The sequence below is a fragment of the Eucyclogobius newberryi genome, unplaced genomic scaffold, assembly GCF_026437365.1.
Source record: "Eucyclogobius newberryi isolate DKJ021-1_F unplaced genomic scaffold, fEucNew1.0.hap1 SCAF_21, whole genome shotgun sequence".
Classification (NCBI taxonomy): Eukaryota; Metazoa; Chordata; class Actinopteri; order Gobiiformes; family Gobiidae; genus Eucyclogobius; species Eucyclogobius newberryi.
The window spans coordinates 797,904-813,431 of NW_027315846.1; the positions used below are offsets into that span (position 1 = coordinate 797,904).

A 15,528-nucleotide genomic window follows, 5' to 3' on the forward strand; every position below is an offset into this window, starting at 1 on the left:
AGAGAAGTGTGATGTACTGCGCCTTTAAATGTGAGAGAAGTGTGATGTACTGCGCCTTTAAATGTGAGAGAAGTGTGATGTACTGCGCCTTTAAATGTGAGAGACGTGTGACGTTTTCAGACATAAACAGTCAAAATATGGGATATTTTTGAGGCATTAAATCATTATAATGCAATTTTTTTTTTTTTTTTACAGCAAAATTGAGTAAATAAATCGTCTTTACGTAATTTACAGACGTCCATCTTACACTCTATATCTTACACTTAATGTTTGTACTTTTCTTTCTCTCTCTCAAATGTAACTCTTGAATGTAAATAAAATAAGATTAAAAAGCCCAGACTGTTGTGACACGAGTTATTTATTGTGAAAAGATACAATATAATCTATAATGTAAATGTCTTTTATCATGAGACGGTGTTCGAACGGGAAATGGCACCAGAAAATGAATCCGAACAAATGACGTAAATACAGTGTTAAGAGCCCGAGCAGAAGGACAAAACGGACAAATATATAATACAAGCTTTAACTGTGAAACTGCGGTTTATTCCGAGCTGCTTTTACCTGGACACGCTTCGGATTTTTGCATATTTTTATTCCCGTTTGTGCCGGACATTAACGCGTTTCGTAACCCGACGGAGTCCAGGTCGAAACGTGTCGCAAACGGTGGACCGCGCGCCACAAACGCGAGCGGACAAAGTAGTTTTGAAAGTAGCAGCTTCGTAACGACGTGTGTTTGGTTCGTTGGGGAAAAGGTCTGAAAACCGCGTGGTGGATGTGTTTTACTCACGTATGAGGAAAGGTCAAAGGGCAACTGAACGATCCTTATTCAAGGTCAAAGGTGTCGAGAGTTTAAACGCAGAGCCCGGGTTCTTGTTCATAATGCGATTTTAAAATGGTTCAATCCCTGTTTTTAGACCAAAGTTAGGCTGATTTTTGGCTCGTATTAGTCCAGTTTTAGAGCTGGTTTGTTCAGTCCGGGTTTTGTACCGGTTTAGTCCTCATTCAATCCCGGTTTGGTCCTGGTTTGGTTCTGATTAGGTCCCGTTTTAGGCCTTGGTCAGTCCTGATTCAAGCCCGGTTCAGTCCCGGTTTAGTCCGGTTTTAAGCCTTGGTTTAGCTTTTACTTTAGACTTGATTTAGTCCAGGTTATGTTCAATTTTCAGTCCCAGTTTAGTCCAGGTTTAATCCTGGTTCCATCTTTGTTTAGTCCTGGTTTAGTTCTGACTGGGTCCTGTTCCAAAACCGGTTTACTCCCGGTTTAGTTCTGATTAGGTCCCGGTTCAGGTCTTATTTAGTCCTGCTTTAGTTTCACATTTGCACATATCAAAATCAGAACTAAACAGAGACTAAATTCAGAATTAGACCTGAACTAGAACAAGACCAAACCGGTTCTAAACCAGGACTAAACTGGGCTTGAACCAGGACTAAACTGGGCTTAAACCAGGACTAAACTGGGCTTAAACCAGGACCAAAAGAAGTGTGAACACAGCCTTAGTCCTGCTCTAGACCTGGCTCTGTCTTAGTTTAGTCATGTTTTAGACCTGTTTCGTTCCGTGTCAGTTCTAGACCTGATTTAGTCCGGTTTCTGACCGGTTCCGGTTTTGGTAAAGACTTTGTCCACGTAAAAGCAGCTGCGTCCGGTGGACTCTGACGCCGCGCTGCCCTCTGCTGTTACAGGAATGGAACTGCACGTCCTTCGCCTCCTCGCAAATCCTCCTTTTTCCCCGTTTTACGACTTTTTGTACTCGATGCGCTCGACTTTGACGTCGTCGCCGATCAGCTGGTACACGTAGGTCACCACGGTGGACGCCTGGATGTCCATCAGCACGAACGACGGGATGATGTTACTGTGAGGAGAGGAGGAGCGTCAGTGAAAGAGGAGAGGAGGAGGAGGAGCGTCAGTGAAAGAGGAGAGGAGGAGGAGAGTCAGTGAAAGAGGAGAGGAGGAGGAGCGCCAGTGAAAGAGGAGAGAGGAGGAGCGTCAGTGAAAGAGGAGAGGAGGAGGAGGAGCGTCAGTGAAAGAGGAGAGGAGGAGGAGGAGAGTCAGTGAAAGAGGAGAGGAGGAGGAGGAGCGCCAGTGAAAGAGGAGAGAGGAGGAGCGTCAGTAAAAGAGGAGAGGAGGAGGAGGAGCGCCAGTGAAAGAGGAGAGAGGAGGAGCGTCAGTGAAAGAGGAGAGAGGAGGAGCGCCAGTGAAAGAGGAGAGGAGGAGGAGCGCCAGTGAAAGAGGAGAGAGGAGGAGCGTCAGTGAAAGAGGAGAGAGGAGGAGCGTCAGTGAAAGAGGAGAGAGGAGGAGCGCCAGTGAAAGAGGAGAGAGGAGGAGCGTCAGTGAAAGAGGAGAGAGGAGGAGGAGCGTCAGTGAAAGAGGAGAGAGGAGGAGGAGCGCCAGTGAAAGAGGAGAGGAGGAGGAGCGCCAGTGAAAGAGGAGAGGAGGAGGAGCGTCAGTGAAAGAGGAGAGGAGGAGGAGGAGCGTCAGTGAAAGAGGAGAGGAGGAGGAGCGCCAGTGAAAGAGGAGAGAGGAGGAGCGTCAGTAAAAGAGGAGAGGAGGAGGAGGAGCGTCAGTGAAAGAGGAGAGGAGGAGGAGCGCCAGTGAAAGAGGAGAGAGGAGGAGCGTCAGTGAAAGAGGAGAGAGGAGCGCCAGTGAAAGAGGAGAGAGGAGGAGCGCCAGTGAAAGAGGAGAGAGGAGGAGCGTCAGTGAAAGAGGAGAGAGGAGGAGGAGCGTCAGTGAAAGAGGAGAGGAGGAGGAGCGTCAGTAAAAGAGGAGAGGAGGAGGAGGAGCGTCAGTGAAAGAGGAGAGGAGGAGGAGCGCCAGTGAAAGAGGAGAGAGGAGGAGCGTCAGTGAAAGAGAGAGGAGGAGGAGCGTCAGTGAAAGAGGAGAGAGGAGCGCCAGTGAAAGAGGAGAGAGGAGGAGCGCCAGTGAAAGAGGAGAGAGGAGGAGCGCCAGTGAAAGAGGAGAGAGGAGGAGCGTCAGTGAAAGAGGAGAGAGGAGGAGGAGCGTCAGTGAAAGAGGAGAGGAGGAGGAGCGTCAGTAAAAGAGGAGAGGAGGAGGAGCGTCAGTGAAAGAGGAGAGGAGGAGGAGCGCCAGTGAAAGAGGAGAGAGGAGGAGCGTCAGTGAAAGAGAGAGGAGGAGGAGCGTCAGTGAAAGAGGAGAGAGGAGCGCCAGTGAAAGAGGAGAGAGGAGGAGCGCCAGTGAAAGAGGAGAGAGGAGGAGCGTCAGTGAAAGAGGAGAGAGGAGGAGGAGCGTCAGTGAAAGAGGAGCGGAGGAGGAGCGTCAGTAAAAGAGGAGAGGAGGAGGAGGAGCGTCAGTGAAAGAGGAGAGGAGGAGGAGCGCCAGTGAAAGAGGAGAGAGGAGGAGCGTCAGTGAAAGAGAGAGGAGGAGGAGCGTCAGTGAAAGAGGAGAGAGGAGGAGCGTCAGTGAAAGAGGAGAGAGGAGGAGCGTCAGTGAAAGAGGAGAGAGGAGGAGCGCCAGTGAAAGAGGAGAGAGGAGGAGCGCCAGTGAAAGAGGAGAGAGGAGGAGCGCCAGTGAAAGAGGAGAGAGGAGGAGCGTCAGTGAAAGAGGAGAGAGGAGGAGCGCCAGTGAAAGAGGAGAGAGGAGGAGCGCCAGTGAAAGAGGAGAGAGGAGGAGCGTCAGTGAAAGAGGAGAGGAGGAGGAGCGTCAGTGAAAGAGGAGAGGAGGAGGAGGAGCGTCAGTGAAAGAGGAGAGGAGGAGGAGCGCCAGTGAAAGAGGAGAGAGGAGGAGCGCCAGTGAAAGAGGAGAGAGGAGGAGCGCCAGTGAAAGAGGAGAGAGGAGGAGCGCCAGTGAAAGAGGAGAGAGGAGGAGCGTCAGTGAAAGAGGAGGAGCAACGTACGTGAAAGAGGAGAGAGGAGGAGCGTCAGTGAAAGAGGAGAGAGGAGGAGCGTCAGTGAAAGAGGAGAGAGGAGGAGCGTCAGTGAAAGAGGAGAGAGGAGGAGCGCCAGTGAAAGAGGAGAGAGGAGCGTCAGTGAAAGAGGAGAGAGGAGGAGCGCCAGTGAAAGAGGAGAGAGGAGGAGCGCCAGTGAAAGAGGAGAGAGGAGGAGCGCCAGTGAAAGAGGAGAGAGGAGGAGCGTCAGTGAAAGAGGAGAGAGGAGGAGCGTCAGTGAAAGAGGAGAGAGGAGGAGCGCCAGTGAAAGAGGAGAGAAGAGGAGCGTCAGTGAAAGAGGAGGAGCAACGTACGTGAAAGAGGAGAGAGGAGGAGCGTCAGTGAAAGAGGAGAGAGGAGGAGGAGCGCCAGTGAAAGAGGAGAGAGGAGGAGCGTCAGTGAAAGAGGAGAGAGGAGGAGCGTCAGTGAAAGAGGAGAGAGGAGGAGCGCCAGTGAAAGAGGAGAGAGGAGGAGCGCCAGTGAAAGAGGAGAGAGGAGGAGCGCCAGTGAAAGAGGAGAGAGGAGGAGCGCCAGTGAAAGAGGAGAGAGGAGGAGCGTCAGTGAAAGAGGAGGAGCAACGTACGTGAAAGAGGAGAGAGGAGGAGCGTCAGTGAAAGAGGAGAGAGGAGGAGCGTCAGTGAAAGAGGAGAGAGGAGGAGCGTCAGTGAAAGAGGAGAGAGGAGGAGCGTCAGTGAAAGAGGAGAGAGGAGGAGCGCCAGTGAAAGAGGAGAGAGGAGCGTCAGTGAAAGAGGAGAGAGGAGGAGCGCCAGTGAAAGAGGAGAGAGGAGGAGCGCCAGTGAAAGAGGAGAGAGGAGGAGCGTCAGTGAAAGAGGAGAGAGGAGGAGCGTCAGTGAAAGAGGAGAGAGGAGGAGCGCCAGTGAAAGAGGAGAGAGGAGGAGCGCCAGTGAAAGAGGAGAGAGGAGGAGCGCCAGTGAAAGAGGAGAGAGGAGGAGCGTCAGTGAAAGAGGAGGAGCAACGTACGTGAAAGAGGAGAGAGGAGGAGCGTCAGTGAAAGAGGAGAGAGGAGGAGCGTCAGTGAAAGAGGAGAGAGGAGGAGCGTCAGTGAAAGAGGAGAGAGGAGGAGCGCCAGTGAAAGAGGAGAGAGGAGCGTCAGTGAAAGAGGAGAGAGGAGGAGCGCCAGTGAAAGAGGAGAGAGGAGGAGCGCCAGTGAAAGAGGAGAGAGGAGGAGCGCCAGTGAAAGAGGAGAGAGGAGGAGCGTCAGTGAAAGAGGAGAGAGGAGGAGCGTCAGTGAAAGAGGAGAGAGGAGGAGCGCCAGTGAAAGAGGAGAGAAGAGGAGCGTCAGTGAAAGAGGAGGAGCAACGTACGTGAAAGAGGAGAGAGGAGGAGCGTCAGTGAAAGAGGAGAGAGGAGGAGGAGCGCCAGTGAAAGAGGAGGAGCTGTCTCACCTCTCGAGGGCGCTGTACGCTCCTGTGGCCGAGCCCGGGTTTATGTAGAACTTGTTTTCGTTTTCAAACGCCTCGAACTTGTGCGTGTGTCCCGAGATGAGAATGTCCACGTCCAGCTGCCTTTGGAGCAGAGCCAGAGACGCCATGTCGCCCCACGGGATGACCTGCAGGGACAGAGAGAGAGAGGGTGAGACAGTGGGTGAGAGAGAGGGTGAGACAGTGGGTGAGATAGTGGGTGAGACAGAGGGTGAGACAGAGGGTGAGACAGTGGGTGAGACAGAGGGTGAGACAGTGGGTGAGACAGAGGGTGAGACAGAGGGTGAGACAGTGGGTGAGACAGAGGGTGAGACAGAGGGTGAGACAGTGGGTGAGACAGAGGGTGAGACAGAGGGTGAGACAGTGGGTGAGACAGAGGGTGAGACAGTGGGTGAGACAGAGGGTGAGACAGAGGGTGAGACAGTGGGTGAGACAGAGGGTGAGACAGAGGGTGAGACAGAGACGCCATGTTGCCCCACGGGATGACCTGCAGGGACAGAGAGAGAGAGGGTGAGACAGAGGGTGAGAGAGAGGGTGAGACAGTGGGTGAGACAGAGGGTGAGACAGAGGGTGAGACAGTGGGTGAGACAGAGGGTGAGACAGTGGGTGAGACAGAGGGTGAGACAGTGGGTGAGACAGAGGGTGAGACAGAGGGTGAGACAGAGGGTGAGACAGAGGGTGAGACAGAGGGTGAGACAGTGGGTGAGACAGAGGGTGAGACAGAGGGTGAGACAGAGGGTGAGACAGAGGGTGAGACAGTGGGTGAGACAGTGGGTGAGACAGAGGGTGAGACAGAGGGTGAGACAGAGGGTGAGACAGTGGGTGAGACAGTGGGTGAGACAGAGGGTGAGACAGAGGGTGAGACAGAGGGTGAGACAGTGGGTGAGACAGTGGGTGAGACAGTGGGTGAGACAGAGGGTGAGACAGTGGGTGAGACAGTGGGTGAGACAGTGGGTGAGACAGAGGGTGAGACAGTGGGTGAGACAGTGGGTGAGACAGAGGGTGAGACAGTGGGTGAGACAGTGGGTGAGACAGTGGGTGAGACAGAGGGTGAGACAGAGGGTGAGACAGAGGGTGAGACAGAGACGCCATGTTGCCCCACGGGATGACCTGCAGGGACAGAGAGAGAGAGGGTGAGACAGAGGGTGAGAGAGAGGGTGAGACAGAGGGTGAGACAGAGGGTGAGACAGAGACGCCATGACGCCCCACGAGATGACCTGCAGGGACAGAGAGGGTGAGACAGAGGGTGAGACAGAGTGTGAGACAGTGGGTGAGACAGAGGGTGAGACAGAGGGTGAGACAGAGGGTGAGACAGTGGGTGAGACAGTGGGTGAGACAGAGGGTGAGACAGAGGGTGAGACAGAGGGTGAGACAGAGGGTGAGACAGTGGGTGAGACAGAGGGTGAGACAGAGGGTGAGACAGAGGGTGAGACAGAGGGTGAGACAGAGGGTGAGACAGTGGGTGAGACAGAGGGTGAGACAGTGGGTGAGACAGAGGGTGAGACAGAGACGCCATGTTGCCCCACGGGATGACCTGCAGGGACAGAGAGAGAGAGAGGGTGAGACAGTGGGTGAGACAGTGGGTGAGACAGAGGGTGAGACAGTGGGTGAGACAGAGGGTGAGACAGAGACGCCATGTTGCCCCACGAGATGACCTGCAGGGACAGAGAGAGAGAGGGTGAGACAGAGGGTGAGAGAGAGGGTGAGACAGAGGGTGAGACAGAGGGTGAGACAGAGACGCCATGACGCCCCACGAGATGACCTGCAGGGACAGAGAGGGTGAGACAGAGGGTGAGACAGAGGGTGAGACAGAGACGCCATGACGCCCCACGAGATGACCTGCAGGGACAGAGAGTGTGAGACAGAGGGTGAGACAGAGGGTGAGACAGAGGGTGAGACAGAGACGGCATGTTGCCAACAACAAACAAGATGTTTAAGTTCATGTTTTTGAGGATGGACTGAGCAGAAAGGACTTGATTCCACTTCTAAACTCGTCACATTTGTTTCAACTGAACTAAAAAATACCAAATTTAGTTGGAAAATTATCACTTTCTATAAATTGAAAAAAAAAAAAAAAAAAAAAAAAAAACACTTAAAATCTTCATTGTAAACATATTTTATTACTCTTGACTCTTGATTATATTGTGTCCAGAATCATCCCGATGCTTGATTGACCTGATGACCTGGACGTCCCTGACCGCTCATTACCTGATGTCCATGAATGAGGCCGATCTTAAACTGTCCCACGGTCACGACCTTCTGCTCCGGGTAGTTCAGGTTCTAGACGGAAAAAAAACACGAGAATCGGCAAAGCGTTAGGACGCGAACCGAGTCACACTCAGGTCATTTGAGCCGGTGTTCGGAGCAGAAGTGCACCCCCGTCCAGCTGTGCCTTTCCTCCAGTTAAAAAGGGCCATAACAGGTTTTTACAACGTTCTAATTCTGACTTTATTTGGTGTATTTGTACCTGTTGTACATAAAAAATATAGTTTTACACCAATCGAGCAGGTATTTGTGGAGAAAACTTTGTAAAAAATCTGTAGAAAATGACAGGAAGTGACATCACACCAGGGACACTCATTCCAGTCAAAGTTTATGCAGAATTTACACAAACCTTTTTTGATTCTAAACATTAATTCAACAGAATAAAGTCGCTCTCATCTATTTTTATTTGTCAGATTAAAATATTTGTGACATTAATGACATAAATGAGTAATTTCCTACTGTGATGTCATCGATTACAAACAGGAAGTGAAATTATGAACCTAAAAAATGTGCTATTCTGTGACAACGTTTGTGTAATTCTTTTGCAAAATTCTACATATATTTCTCTTGACTGCGTTCTAGTTCCAACGCGTGGTCCGACCTGTAGGGGGCGCTTTGAATACCTCGTCGAAGTCGCCCCTGACGATGTGCACGTCCCCGGCCAGCGTCTTCAGGTAGTCGTAACTCTCCTTGGTGCAGAGGTTCCCGGTGCAGAGGATGTGCTGGATCTTCCCCGGGACCAGGAGCTTCTTGAACTTTGCCGGGAGCGAGTTGCACCTGTGGGGGATGTGGAGGTCTCCGAGCACCAGCACCAACTGAAGGGACACGCGGAAACGGCTTTAGGGGCGAGGCAAAGGTCACGCCCGCAACCCTGAGGCGGCGTCGCTCACATACGAGCCGACGACTGCGCCTGAACGTTTATGTATGGGGAGAAGCTGCTACAAACTTCTCTTTTGTTCAATTTACAGCTCCAAAAAATAGACTTAAAATATAAAGAAAGTTTTTTTATCCGGCTGTTTTTTTTAATCACATTTAACTTAATTTTGTCTTTTATAAAGTTCAGTTTGGTAAAGCCGCTCGTAACGTTCAGTTCAGTTTGGTAAAACCGCTCATAAAGTTCAGTTCAGTTTGGTAAAACCGCTCGTAAAGTTCAGTTCAGTTCGGTAAAGCCGCTCGTAAAGTTCAGTTCGGTAAAGCCGCTCGTAAAGTTCAGTTCAGTTTGGTAAAACCGCTCGTAAAGTTCAGTTCAGTTTGGTAAAGCCGGTCGTAAAGTTCAGTTCAGTTTGGTAAAGCCAGTCATGAAGTTCAGTTTGGTAAAGCCGCTCATAAAGTTCAGTTCGGTAAAGCCGGTCATATAGTTCAGTTCAGTTTGGTAAAGCCGCTCGTAAAGTTCAGTTCAGTTTGGTAAAGCCGCTCGTAAAGTTCAGTTCAGTTCGGTAAAGCCGCTCGTAAGGTTCAGTTCAGTTTGGTAAAACCGCTCGTAAAGTTCAGTTCAGTTTGGTAAAACCGCTCGTAAAGTTCAGTTCAGTTCGGTAAAGCCGGTCGTAAAGTTCAGTTCAGTTTGGTAAAGCCGGTCGTAAAGTTCAGTTCAGTTTGGTAAAGCCGGTCATGAAGTTCAGTTTGGTAAAGCCGCTCATAAAGTTCAGTTCGGTAAAGCCGGTCATATAGTTCAGTTCGGGCAGGCATGTCCAAACTGCGGCCCGGGGGCCAAATGCGGCCCTCAGACGAGTATTTATTGGCCCACCAGCTTCCTGCTAAGTCGGTCAACAAAAAGTAGCTGTAAAATTGGACAAATTCAAGCAGTGTGATGTTATATAAACCTAATATTAATGTTCCAAGTCTTATTAAAGGTGTAAAGGCATCGAAACAATGTCAAATGTCGACATTGCCGGGTTGTTTGTGGCCCTCTGTGAAAACAGTTTGGACACTCCTGAGTTCGGTAAAGCCGGTCATAAAGTTCAGTTCGGTAAAGCCGCTCATAAAGTTCAGTTCGGTAAAGCCGCTCATAAAGTTCAGTTCGGTAAAGCCGCTCATAAAGTTCAGTTCGGTAAAGCCGCTCATAAAGTTCAGTTCGGTAAAGCCGCTCATAAAGTTCAGTTCGGTAAAGCCGCTCATAAAGTTCAGTTCGGTAAAGCCAGTCATAGTAAAATGTTAGACACGAGAAGGAAATAAAACAAAAGATTTCACTGTCGTTTAGTCTCATTAATAATAAATAATCGTGACGTTTTTTCTCACAATAATCGTAACAATAAACTGTGATATTGTGACATCACTAAATGCACTTCTTCTTTTGGAAAAATGCAGAAGATTGAGTAAAAATGACATAAAACGGGTTAAACACTTCAAACAGAGACGTTCAGACACATTTACCACATTCAAGACAAAATGACTGAATTGATCAAAATGGCCGATCGTAAATTACAATTAGATCTTTATCAGCGTATGGCCCCGCCCTGATTTATTCATCCTTATTTCCTAACGACACCGATGCGCAAACGTTTAGAGTTTTTGGTCTGGGACGCTTATCGAGCAAGTGACGATTATTATGTGAGAATTAAAATCGCGATTATTGTTATTATCCTTTTTATTCCCACAAATTAAACTTTATGAACGAGCAATTTAACACAAACAAGAAAATAAAAATAACTTTGTTTCAGTTTATGTTTTTGAGAAAAGACTGAGCAGAAAGAGCTTCATTTTGCTTCTAAAATCGTCCCATTTATTTCAACTGAATTAAAAAAGACCTAATTCACTTTGAAAATTGTCACTTTTCTTTACATTTATATAAAAAAACATGTTATAATTCTTCTAAAAATGTCACGTTTTAGTCTTTCCCATTATATTCTGACCTAAACGATCTCGATCATGCATTGACCTGATGATCTCGACTTGACTACGTTATTTTTACGTCCCAAAATCCACGATGGGATCCGATCTAAAGCCCCACCGTGTCACCCCGCTGCTGTGACCGCCTCCTCCCGCTCGTTTCCATGGAGATGCTCTAACGTCGCTTGTCCGCGGTCGTATCCTGGTCTAACGTTTCTCTGGACTTCGCAGACTCGAAAACGCATTTTAAAAAAAGGACTTTTGTCACAAGGACGACGACGCTAATGAACCATTTCTGATTTGAAATACGCGCTTTAGAAGTAAACGAGCTCGAGAAGCGTTTTAAGCCTTAGTCTGTTTGAAAATGTGTTCAAAAGTGTCAACGTGCCACGCCTTTGTGCACAAAAGCTCACAGCAAATCACTCCAAACCACCGCGAGTCGGTTCTATAGCGCGCGGTCGAGTCGGTTCTATAGCGCGCGGTCGAGTCGGTTCTATAGCGCGCGGTCGAGTCGGTTCTATAGCGCGCGGTCGAGTCGGTTCTATAGCGCGCGGTCGAGTCGGTTCTATAGCGCGCGGTCGAGTCGGTTCTATAGCGCGCGGTCGAGTCGGTTCTTAAGCGCGCGGCCGAGTCGGTTCTTTAGCGCGCGGTCGAGTCGGTTCTTTAGCGCGCGGTCGAGTCGGTTCTTTAGCGCGCGGTCGAGTCGGTTCTATAGCGCGCGGTCGAGTCGGTTCTATAGCGCGCGGTCGAGTCGGTTCTATAGCGCGCGGTCGAGTCGGTTCTATAGCGCGCGGTCGAGTCGGTTCTATAGCGCGCGGTCGAGTCGGTTCTATAGCGCGCGGTCGAGTCGGTTCTATAGCGCGCGGTCGAGTCGGTTCTTAAGCGCGCGGCCGAGTCGGTTCTTTAGCGCGCGGTCGAGTCGGTTCTTTAGCGCGCGGTCGAGTCGGTTCTTTAGCGCGCGGTCGAGTCGGTTCTATAGCGCGCGGTCGAGTCGGTTCTATAGCGCGCGGTCGAGTCGGTTCTATAGCGCGCGGTCGAGTCGGTTCTTTAGCGCGCGGTCGAGTCGGTTCTTTAGTGCGCAGTCGAGTCGGTCGGTTCTATGGCGGGGTAGAGTCGGTCGGTTCTTTGCCGCGGTCGAGTCGGTTGGTTCATCTTTGGCGCGGTCGAGTCGGTTCTTTGGGCGCGGTCGAGTTGGTCCTTTGGCGCGATTGAGTCGGTCGTTTTTTGGCACGGTCGAGTCGGTCGGTTCTTTGAGCGCGGTCGAGTCGGTCGGTTCTTTGGGCGCGGTCGAGTCGGTCGGTTCTTTGGGCGCGGTCGAGTCGGTTTGTGGCCGTGGTCGAGTCGGTTCTTTGGCGCGGTCGAGTCGGTCGGTTCTTTGGCGCGGTCAAGTCGGCCAGTTCTTTGGCGCGGTCGAGTCGGTCAGTTCTTTGCCGCGGTCGAGTCGGTCGGTTCATCTTTGGCGCGGTCGAGTTGGTTCTTTGGGCGCGGTCGAGTTGGTCCTTTGGCGCGGTTGAGTCGGTCGTTTTTTTGGCACGGTCGAGTCGGTCGGTTCTTTGGGCGCGGTCGAGTCGGTTCGTGGCCGTGGTCGAGTCGGTTCTTTGGCGCGGTCGAGTCGGTCGGTTCTTTGGCGCAGTCGAGTCAGACAGTTCTTTGGCGCGGTCGAGTCAGACAGTTCTTTGGCGCGGTCGAGTCAGACAGTTCTTTGGCGCGGTCGAGTCAGACAGTTCTTTGGCGCGGTCGAGTCAGACAGTTCTTTGGCGCGGTCGAGTCAGACAGTTCTTTGGCGCGGTCGAGTCGGTCGATTCTTTGGCGCGGTCGAGTCGGTCAGTTCTTTGGCGCGGTCGAGTCGGTCGGTTCTTTCGGATCGGGGTCAAACGCCGCGCACGACCAAGCGTTTAATCGCGGGTCATTTGCGTGTTATTTGGGTTTGTGTGGAAGCAGAACGCGGCCGGTCAGTGACGTGGACTTACCCTGTGCCCGGCCTTGACCAGCGCAGAGAGGGAGGGGGAGGGAGAGGGGCGTGACATGAAGCAAAAGTAAAAACAACAGTGATAAAGAAGAGAAACTGAAAGTGAAAAAGTGCAAGGGTTAATAAATAATGATCATGATAAATTAAAACAAATCAGAAACATGGTGCGGCCGAATCAAACGTGGGTGGTTAGTGATAAAAAAAGAATTAAAAAAAGAACAAAAAAAGAATTAAAAAAAGCATAAACAATAACGTGATTGGATGAGCAGACGTTGGTGACCAGAACAAGACGAACAAGTTGCCACGACGACGGCGACGATGACGACTGGCGAATAAACGAACGGAAATGCGAAAAACCGACAAAGGGAAGTAAACCCTGAAGCGCCCGCGGTCGTGTTCAAGTCCCACGGTTTTTCGCGGAATAGCCGTTCAGCTGAATACTTTTACTTATACACGTGTACAAACTGCAGAGTAACACTTTTACTTATACACGTGTACAAACTGCAGAGTAATACTTTTACTTATACACGTGTACAAACTGCAGAGTAATACTTTTACTTATACACGTGTACAAACTGCAGAGTAACACTTTTACTTATACACGTGTACAAACTGCAGAGTAACACTTTTACTTATACACGTGTACAAACTGCAGAGTAATACTTTTACTTATACACGTGTACAAACTGCAGAGTAATACTTTTACTTATACACGTGTACAAACTGCAGAGTAACACTTTTACTTATACACGTGTACAAACTGCAGAGTAATACTTTTACTTATACATGTGTACAAACTGCAGAGTAATACTTTTACTTATACACGTGTACAAACTGCAGAGTAACACTTTTACTTATACACGTGTACAAACTGCAGAGTAATACTTTTACTTATACACGTGTACAAACTGCAGAGTAACACTTTTACTTATACACGTGTACAAACTGCAGAGTAATACTTTTACTTATACACGTGTACAAACTGCAGAGTAATACTTTTACTTATACACGTGTACAAACTGCAGAGTAATACTTTTACTTATACACGTGTACAAACTGCAGAGTAACACTTTTACTTATACACGTGTACAAACTGCAGAGTAATACTTTTACTTATACACGTGTACAAACTGCAGAGTAATACTTTTACTTATACACGTGTACAAACTGCAGAGTAATACTTTTACTTATACACGTGTACAAACTGCAGAGTAATACTTTTACTTATACACGTGTACAAACTGCAGAGTAATACTTTTACTTATACACGTGTACAAACTGCAGAGTAATACTTTTACTTTTAAGGGCATCCTGATTGTGACGCTTGGGCGGCTAAATATGTCGGGAAAAATATTAATAGGGGCAAAAATAAATAAAAACTACCGTATTTTCCGGACTATAAGTTGCACCTTTTTTCATAGTTTTGGCCGGGGTGCGACTTATACTTATATACTTATACTCCGGAGCGACTTATGTGATATTATTTGTTATTTTCATACTTGCAACTGAATTTCATACTCCAGTGCGACTTATATGTTTTTTTTCTTCTCTATTATGCATTTTTTGGCTGCTGCGACTTATACTCCGGAAAATACGGTAAACGGATCACGGTGACGGCGAGATCGTCCGTTTCTGTGTTCGAAATGTTCAATTACAACTGTGATTATCGCTCTTAATCGCTTACAATAAGTTCATGTTTCCTTGAGTGTCGAAACTTACAGATTGTACCTTTCTACTTATTATTAGTTATTTCTGTGAGTGTCAATTCTTTTATGTCATGTCTTTGTAGGCTCTGATTCTGCACATTCTCACGCAGCAAATACTCATTTAAATAATTGTGATTATTGTTTTTCTACAATTGAACAGAACTAATTAAAAAAAAAAAAAACAGAAAAAGTCTGTATTTTCAGTTTGTTAGTTTTGTCTCAGTTTTTATGTTGATAAACTAAAATATTAAGTTATGAATTTATTTGTAGTGGAGATGATTGCGCCAAAACGTATATTCAAATATTGCAATAATATCCAGCAGCTCGACATGAAGCCTTAGTTCTGTTATTCAGACATTAAACATAACAGTTTTAAACTTTAAACCCCAGCGTGCAGTACTGCCGTTTGCAAATGTAGATTAGATTATACTATAGAAGTTAAGTACATTAACTCTTTACATTACACACTGCAGTTCTATTATTGTTGTGTGCGTGAAGGTGGTTTTAATCTAGTAACAAGAGAAGACATTTAACACAAAATGCACTGAAATAAAGCCACAACATTAGAAGTTTGTTGCCTATTTTATGTCGAATCAGCTTCAGACTTTATATTGAATGAAACGTAATTGCGTAGCATTCATTTAGTCAACAACCAGGTCAGAAATGTAATGTTTAGGCGTAACAAGTGATTTATTCGATTTATTAAAGGTATAATATAATAATACATTAACTGATGGTGCTTGGGTTAGCATGTTAGCACGACGAGCTAAAGCTGTGGCCACAAGTCGAAATACTGCCAATCAAACTAAGCGGACACGTGTCTAACAAAATGAAGAGCAAACGTTAAGATTACGAAGAGCGGATGTGGTCTAAGTCGATGTCGTTGTTTTGTAAAAAAAAAAAATTACTATAATAATAATTGGGGCTACATCGCTCAGCTGTCATGTGACCACCTCTGCATCCCGGAGTGGAGATTCGCTCAAAAAACACGTCACAAAGCCACGCTAAAAGCACGCGCGGAACTCTGCCGAACGTCCAGACACGCTCACACATCATCTTCTATCCCTGCATTTCCTGAAAACGTTTAAATATTGCATTCTTTGCTTATTTTATACTCACCATCTTCTATATTTTGTTAGCGCTGCGAAGGAGGAAGTTGAGGGAGCCGAATCTGCCAATCAGAAACGAGAACGACAGCGGATACAGATAGGTGGGACCGTTTCAGAATAAAATAAAGCGTCGAAGGGGGAAACGACGTCGAAAAAACTTAATAAAGTCGCCAAACACAAGGGTAAAAGTGTAAACTAAATCGCACGTGTGAATGTGAACACGTCACAACTACTTAAATACTACGATTAAATACATTTTATTCAAGCTCTCATTCTCTCTTTCATCCATGGTTTATCTAAGTGTATAAATTTAGAATTTAATTTATGCTAGTGACT

General features: G+C 48.1%; 1 protein-coding gene across 1 annotated transcript; it reads right to left on the minus strand.

Moving 5' to 3' along the window:
* Window positions 1-1,727: 1,727 nt before the first annotated feature.
* On the minus strand, window positions 1,728-15,280 carry vps29 (VPS29 retromer complex component). Its single transcript, XM_072457098.1, has 5 exons — window positions 15,203-15,280; window positions 8,206-8,397; window positions 7,526-7,597; window positions 5,282-5,445; window positions 1,728-1,847 (listed from the first exon to the last, which is right to left on the minus strand). The coding sequence occupies exons 1-5, from the start codon at window positions 15,203-15,205 to the stop codon at window positions 1,730-1,732; spliced, it is 549 nt and encodes a 182-aa protein (XP_072313199.1). The 5' UTR covers window positions 15,206-15,280; the 3' UTR covers window positions 1,728-1,729.
* Window positions 15,281-15,528: the final 248 nt, after the last annotated feature.

Bases quoted from the DNA above. Each gene is read 5' to 3' on its own strand.
- vps29 (XM_072457098.1), bottom strand. The intron at 7,598-8,205 runs GTATTCAAAGCG...TTTTCCGTCTAG, and splicing joins TCAGGGGCGACTTCGACGAG to AACCTGAACTACCCGGAGCA. The intron at 5,446-7,525 runs GTAATGAGCGGT...CTGTCCCTGCAG, and splicing joins GCCTCATTCATGGACATCAG to GTCATCCCGTGGGGCGACAT.